The sequence below is a fragment of the Sinocyclocheilus anshuiensis genome, unplaced genomic scaffold (genome assembly GCF_001515605.1).
Source record: "Sinocyclocheilus anshuiensis isolate Anshui unplaced genomic scaffold, SAMN03320099.WGS_v1.1 scaffold13, whole genome shotgun sequence".
Lineage (NCBI taxonomy): Eukaryota > Metazoa > Chordata > Actinopteri > Cypriniformes > Cyprinidae > Sinocyclocheilus > Sinocyclocheilus anshuiensis.
In genome coordinates this window covers 725,869-733,900 of record NW_015538026.1, presented here as the reverse complement: position 1 = coordinate 733,900, position 8,032 = coordinate 725,869, and the positions used below count along the sequence as shown (strand labels likewise).

General features: G+C 40.7%; 2 protein-coding genes across 2 annotated transcripts in view; both read left to right on the top strand.

The window, feature by feature from the left end:
• LOC107680275 (homeobox protein aristaless-like 3) overlaps positions 1–1,902 on the top strand; it is an 8,437-nt gene extending 6,535 nt beyond the window's left edge. The window contains exons 3-4 of the mRNA XM_016476103.1: positions 574–699; positions 1,110–1,902. Of these exons, the coding sequence (XP_016331589.1) occupies positions 574–699; positions 1,110–1,466 (483 nt within the window). The 3' untranslated portion in view covers positions 1,467–1,902. The remainder of the gene's footprint in view (positions 1–573; positions 700–1,109) is intronic.
• Positions 1,903–2,755: 853 nt separating this feature from the next.
• LOC107680058 (putative RNA-binding protein 15) lies at positions 2,756–7,859 on the top strand. Its single transcript, XM_016475824.1, has 2 exons — positions 2,756–2,767; positions 4,032–7,859. The coding sequence occupies exons 1-2, from the start codon at positions 2,756–2,758 to the stop codon at positions 6,297–6,299; spliced, it is 2,280 nt and encodes a 759-aa protein (XP_016331310.1). The 3' UTR covers positions 6,300–7,859.
• Positions 7,860–8,032: the final 173 nt, after the last annotated feature.

Sequence of the window (8,032 nt, the reverse complement as noted above, 5' to 3'; positions counted from 1 at the left end):
TTAAATAATTATTTTCTATTTCAATATATTTTAAAATGTAATTTATTCCTGTGATGCAAAGCTGAATTTTCAGCAATTATTACTCCAGTCTTCAGTGTCACATGATCCTTCAGAAATCATTCTAGGCTGTAATAATATTTGGTGCACAATAAATATTTCTTGTTATTATCAATGTTAATAACACTACTTAATATTTTTGTGGAAATCGTGATGAAAATCAAGTTCAAAAGAACTTCATTTATTTGAAATATACATTTTTTGTAACATTGTCAAAGTTCTGATGGTCAGTTTTGATCAATTTAATTCATCCTTGCTAAATGAAAAGTATTAATTTCTTTAAAATAAACTTAGTGTAATTAATAATATGGATAAAATATCTGGTTAATATACTAACCTTTTTCAAATGCGACAGCATACACTATTTCTTTGCACAGATTTAAATGCTTTCAGTAATATTAATGTTCCTCATCTATTAAATACATTGAATGCATTGAAAGGCAGAGTGTTCCATTTCGACAGGGCCTATATTTAAATCAATCAATAATTCAGTTTAATATATGATTCTTTCCCCAGGTGTGGTTCCAAAACAGACGGGCCAAATGGAGGAAAAGAGAGCGTTACGGGAAGATGCAAGAGGTGCGAAACCATTTTGCTGCTACATACGATATCTCCCTTCTCCCTCGCTCTGACTCATACCAGGTACACAAACACAGAACACAAAGAGAGCATAAGACAGAGCTTGAGAACAAAAATGTAGTTTTTGTCTAGTATTTCAACACACACAGGGGAGTTGCTTTGGTTTGACTGGAGGCAGTGCATATTATGATTTATATTTGTTGTCAGAAACACAGATTGAATTTCGTTTTATTTTTTTCTGTTGGTGTAATGCCATCAATCTTGCCATGTGGCACAGGCTAGCATTAAACATTTAATTTGTATATGTGTTAATTACATGTAAAAATATTTTTTAAATGATTTCAAAGTAACTATTTTTTTCAGATAACATGCAAACATTATCATCAATTTTAATACATATTAGAATAAGTCACTAATGTTTGTGTGTGTGTGTGTGTGTGTGTGTGTGTGTGTGTGTTTTTCTGTCCACACAGATGCAAAATAACCTATGGCCAAGCAGCGTGGGGATGGGAGGTGCAGGCGGAGTAGCCAGTAGTTGCGTTTTGGGAGTGGAAAACATGGCATCATCCTGTATGACCCCTTATCCCCATCCTCACGGGAACCTACCAGGGCTCATGGGTATGTCTGCATCTCCAGGCCATCATCATCATCATCATCACCCACCTCACCACCCTAGCATTAATGGGATATACTCACTCCATGGCTTCCCAGGAAGCCTGGGGGCCCATTCCTTTGAGCCCGGACCAGAGTCTGAATACAAGCCCTCAGGCCTGGTGGCCCTGCGCATGAAAACCAAAGACCCGGGGAGCCTGTTATCCTGGCCGACATGACCGTGCAGCTGCAACTGCGATTGTTTTGACATCACTGAGCCAACAAGTTAGCATGCCTGCACATACCGGCATGTTAGTGTTACTCGTAAACACACAACTGAAAGATACTTTCTTAATGCTCAATGTACATATCTCTTTTTTTTTTTTTGAAGGCTCCCAGATGTTTTTACTGCAAAGAAACATTTTATGCCTGGACTTTTTTGTGTTGATCTGTTTCCCTATGGAAGCATCTCATTTGTTTGTGTTTTTGTTGAAATTCTATGAGCCATGGGCTTTGCACACAACTTGCCTTAATATAAAATTCTTCCAGGGATACTTAAATTGTAAGAATTATGTAATATTAATTGCCAAACAGGATGTGCAACATGTTTATTTAAGTATGTTAATGTTAATCTCATAGTATCAGTGTATGCAGTGGTTTAGCCCCATATATGTAGCCCCAGTCAATAAATGATTTTACATTTTCCGACTTTGTGCATTCAAATACATCACCACTAAAAACAACAAAATACATTTGTGCTTCTGGTAAACCATGGCAGGAATTAAGCATCTCTGCATATAGATTGCATTTTGTGTTGCTGATTGCTTATTTTAATTAAGGATGCATGATATTTTGGTATCATATCGGTTATCATATTGACTGATATTGATACTGATATACTATTGACTATATTAAATATCAACTTGTACATGCTCATTTCTCAATTTTTTAGATTTAGATTAACTTAGCCATTATCTAACACTCACTTAAAGGTAATCTTTAAAAACTTAACACTGTTAAATGCAATCTTTAGAATACCCATTTTCATCCTGAACATTATAATGTTATGTTGCCCAGATGTACTTTCTGCATTTAAAATTATTAATTTTATTTTTTATTGTTTTATTTTTTATTTATTTAGACAAAATTGTACAGAATTTTAATACCATCATCCATGAAAATAATTATGATATTGACAAGATTTTTAATATTTTTAATAATATCCAGAATATGTAGTATAACATAGATAATTGTACAGGCTCAGGCAACTTTTGGATCCATTCAAACATCCCATGAAATTCTAATACAAAAAAATATTTAGTGTGCCGATTTATTAAGGCTAGTATAGATAAACGTTTACATGTAAGGTGAAACGTTTTGTATTTGAGAGAGTGCATGGCCATCTAATATGTAATTTTAAATGTATGTTTTGCTGTATGTAAAGGCTGTGGTATGTCACCCGATACATCTGCAGCATGTGACAGCCCTGCTAATACAAAACCACAAACCCCTCACTCTCAGACTAATGATGGATTCCAAGGTTTTTCCATCAACCTTAGGTCTGGGGTCTGACAGCTGGACAGAACCACAAAGCCTAATGAATTATGAATCAACTTACATGTTATGCTACTGTTTAATTCAAGGGTCTTGGACAAAAATCAAAACATTACTTGAAAAGCAATGCAGACTCCAGGTTTCTGAAGCTGACCAAGTGGTGGATGTATTGCATTATTTTTTTTTTGTATGGTTTGAAATGCACCTGGGCCTAAATAACTAGTTGAATCAGTCAAATTTAAATTCTGTCTGGTAAAAACTTATATAAAAAAAAAAAAAAAAAAAAAAATCATTTTTGAACATTCAATTCCTGTGACATTGACTTTATCAACAACTATGACACTCATTGGAACAGAACTTCTGAAGAACAACAGGCGTGCTAAATTCTGTTTCTAAGACAACTTAATATCATTATACAGTTGATCATGTTTGATGTGTTTTTGGAATCCCAATCCTGTGGGAAATAGCTGAAGTTAAAGTGTTCTGTTGATACAAGTGCCAAACAGCCTTGAGGAGAGCATTTCTGTGACCCAGCCATGGGTTATTCAGCTCCATCTGCATGCCAATCCTGCCAGCCACTCTTTCAGGGTGATTCACTTAATTTAGATGACACATAAGACAAAATTGTTCAAGATGAAAAAAACTGCAGTAACAGGATTTTCAAAGCTTCTCTCATTTTCCTAATTCTCAAAATGGAAACAGATCGACAGTTGCTTTGGGGCAAGCATTTCCTGCTGCTTCTTTCCTTTGTGCATCGAGGATGACAGAAACGCTGGATCACATTAAATGCCAGTTTAGCGAACCGTGCCGTGTTTTGGAGAGAGTTGACATGTGGTTCCAATAGAGGATAGAAAGGGAGGCTGACAGAAACTCCCCACACACCCACAGCTTCGAATTCCAGCCTGATCTTTCAAAAAAGTGGAGCCAGCTCCAGCTACACATGCAAACTGATTAAATCCCAGATTAAAGGATGTGATAAAGAAATACAGTTCAGGAATACAAGAGAAGCATTACTAAATAGATGTGAAGTACAATGAAACTAGCGGGATGACAAATGTACAAAGAGAGCGTATAGTGTGCTAAATGTTGTAGGCTGTGAAAGGACAGACACAAGATAAGTACACAACATTTTATAGATTTAGATTTAAGTTATTCAACTTTAAGTTGAGATGTGTGAAAAATATTGACCTGCAAAAGGAAAATTAGGCAGCTTTAAGTATGGAACGATATTCCGGACAATTTTCAAATAGAATAGCAAAGAGGCAGCCGCGCGCACCAACTCGCGCGGAGAGTCGCGCGCCCCGCTTCCCACAAACGAAAGTGAGTACAAAACTTTAAAAATCAGCGAGCTCGGCTCCCAGCTGAGCGACGAGGAAATCGAGGACGGCCTCTTTCACGAATTCAAAAAATTTGGCGACGTGAGTGTTAAAATCAGCCGAGTCAACGACGAGAGAATCGCATTCGTCAACTTTAGGAGACCGGATGATGCGAGAGCGGCAAAGCACGCGCGAGGCCGGCTGGTGCTCTACGACCGTCCTTTGAAAATTGAGGCAGTCTACTTGAATAGGAGGAGGAGTCGATCTCCCGTAGATAAGGACCATTTCTCTGTTGTAGCAGGCCATAGACATTTGCATACCCAGAGGCCGCTCTCTCCAACCGGTCTGGGTTACAGAGACTACCGGTTACAGCAGTTAGCGCTGGGTCGGCTCCCTCCTCCCCCACCCCCGCCTTTACCGAGAGAGCTTGAAAGAGAGAGAGAATTTGCCTTTTACGAAGCCAGGGCGCGGCCCGCGTACATCGCGGAGCGGGCCGCTCCTTTCCGCGAGGAGGACTTTATCTCTCCAGAGGACGACCAGAGAGCCAACCGCACACTATTTCTGGGTAATTTGGATATTACTGTGACTGAAAATGATTTGAGGAGAGCTTTTGAACGATTTGGGACCATCACAGAGGTGGACATTAAAAGACCAAGTCGGGGCCAGAGCAGCACCTATGGCTTTCTTAAATTTGAAAACTTGGACATGGCCCATAGAGCAAAAATTAGCATGTCTGGGAAAGTTGTGGGCCGAAACCCCATAAAGATTGGCTATGGCAAAGCCACCCCCACCACACGCTTATGGGTGGGTGGTCTTGGACCTTGGGTGCCTCTGACTGCGTTAGCCAGGGAATTTGACCGCTTCGGCACTATCAGGACTATAGACTACAGAAAAGGGGACACGTGGGCTTATATTCAGTATGAAAGCCTGGATGCCGCTCAGGCAGCCTGCACACACATGCGTGGATTTCCCCTCGGGGGTCCCGACAGGAGGCTGAGGGTGGACTTTGCTGACACGGAGCACCGCTACCAGCAGCAGTTCTTGCAGCCCCTCCCTTTGCAACACTATGAAATCGTGGCTGAGTCTTTTGTCCATCGCGCCACCCCTGAGGCCATCAGGGTCCGAGAACGAACTCCCCCACCACTGCACTTCAGAGAACGAGAACTGTATGCTGGGGCTGAATGGCCTGTGCCTGCCATTCGTGAACGTGTACGAACGCCTGCATTTGAGCCCCTCGAACACTTGGAGCACGAGCGACGGCGAGAGGCGTGGTCACTGGAGCGGGAGCTGCCAGGCAGGGATGCAGCACGCAAGCGACGGCTCATGGAGGATGGGAGACATCTGGAGTGTTCACCTGACAGCAGCAGCGAGTGGGCGGCCCGACGTCGCAGACCGCCATCCCTTGAGGGCAGCCCAGGAGGGAGCAGTCGAGATGGACGATTCAGTGACTCTGAGCGGCCAGCGAGAGCAGACCGTGTGTCCCCTGCACGAGAGAGCCACAGCAGCCTGGACAGAGCCCCTGGTGAAAAGCGCATCAAAAGCAGTAGCACTCTCTCAGAGTCTAGTGTCGGCGCGAGTCCTGCGGAGAGAAAGCGCAAAGCGGGCGATTCAGCCAAAGGTGCCTCCAAGAGAGACCGATCTGAGAGCAGCTCCAAAAGCAGCCAGGCTTCAAAGCAGGATGCAGGGGGGAAGCTGAGCATGGCCTGGAATGGCATGCTGCTCCTAAAAAACAGTAATTTCCCAGCCAGCATGCACCTTCTGGAGGGGGACCTGAGCATTGCCAACAGTCTCCTCATCGACGGCAGCACGGGCGGTAAAGTCACACAACTACGCATCACACAACGCCTTCGCCTTGACCAGCCCAAGATCGATGAAGTATCTCGGCGCATCAAAGTTGCAGGCCCAGGCGGGTATGCGGTTCTACTGGCGGTTCCGGGCAGCTCCGAGGAGACTTCGTCTTCGGACCCAGCAGCATCGACGCAGAGGCCCCTGCGCAACTTAGTTTCGTACCTGAAGCAAAAGCAGGCTGCCGGGGTCATCAGTTTACCCGTCGGGGGCAGTAGAGATAAGGACAACACTGGGGTCCTGCATGCATTTCCACCATGTGATTTCTCTCAGCAGTTCTTAGATTCTTCTGCGAAAGCTCTTGCCAAAACGGAAGAGGACTTCCTGGTCATGATCATTGTGCGAGGAGCATCTTAACAATCATAATACACACAAAGAGTTGTTAAATGCAAGCTTCACTTAATGTCTCTTAATTGCATGCTCTCTAAAGCAGACGTGGTACTAGAGTAATGAGCAAATGTTATTACCTGCTCTGCCAAACGTACAAAAAAAAAAAAAAACATGAAAAAGCCCCATTCGTATAGCAAAGTCTAGCTCTATAGCAATATATTTGTTTTCATTTGCAATTTATTCAGTGGTCTAGTTTGTGATAAGTTGTACCCTGCTTAAAAGATTGAATGATGTTGGGAATATTAGAATAGGAATTTAATTTGCTGTTGGTCATTAAATGCTGTCTAGTTCCAACACTTCCTATCAACATGTATTTCAGGCAGATTCCAGACAGTCATCCCTGTACGAAATCTTTTTTGTGAATGTTCATTCATGTTCATGATTATCAATTAATCTGATTTAATGGGAACCTGGTTTATGTGTCTTGATGCTTTGAACAATCATTCACTAATGGGGAGTGTAATATAGGTATATAGTTCTGTAGGTCACTAAAACAGGCAGAATATTTTGCTCCGTGAACTGCATGTTGATGCTAGTGTTGTACAGTAAGCCGTTGCAGAGGTTTAATATATGTAGCCAAAAAAATTTCATCAGTGTTATATCGATTGATACAGGCTGAATTTTAACACCCCTTTATCACATAAAAAAATAATTTGTGAACCTATTTTGATTATAAACTTAGATATTTGTAAGCCCTCCTTAGACCAAAGCATAACATCAAGCATTCAGTTTGTGTTTAAAGAAGAAAAAGTTGTTCTGACATACTGTTTTCATGTTTTTGGGTTACATTTGAAAGGTTTTGAATGAAGCATAATTCTGTTTTCAAAATGGGCAAGTGTGAAATGTCTGAGTTTAAATTATGATGGGTCTCAAATAATTAATTTGATTAATTAACAGTGGTTTTAATTCATTTTTCCCCCATAGGACTGTCATAATTTCCCAGGTAAAACCTATTTACAGTGATATTGTTAATGATATTCTTATGAAGGTCTCTTTATAAAGATAAAGACAAAAAAGGTGCATTTGCTATAAAAACTGACTTTTCAGATCATCAATGTAAAGTGATGTAGCCTATAATGTGATATTGTCATAATCATCCATAATTTGCTAGATATGCCATGTGAATAGCACTAAGAAATTAAGGTGTATGGGTAATTTAAAGAAATCAAGCCCACATATTTGTACAAAAAACTTGACTTGATGCCCTAACGATTTAGTTCTTGTGCAGCTGTAAGACAGTCCTACGTTTTATTTCATTGACACTTTTAGTTGACAATATAGACATACATTTAAGTATGTTTTTAGTTGAACAGCCATTTATGTTTGAAATATTACACAATGTTGTGGTTCTTAGGTGTGTCATTGTTTGAATGGTTTTAAAATGACAGTCCACAATTTTCTCTAAAATCCTGAAGAAGTAGAAATTTGTGTTCTTAGTCTGTTTAGCTAATTGCAGTGTACTGATCTGATGCATAACTAACATCTTTTCATGTATGACTTTTCACACTAAATTGTGTTTTAAAAGTTGATTGCTTGGTGATTTCATAATATAACAGCTGTTTGTGTACTTGAATAAATGGACATACTGTACGTTCAGTCTCGGCCACACACACGACAGGACAGGAAATGGACCGTTCCACAAGTGGACTTCACATGGCTGGAAGCAGAAATGATTGTTTGAAATTATTCAGGAGCCCTTT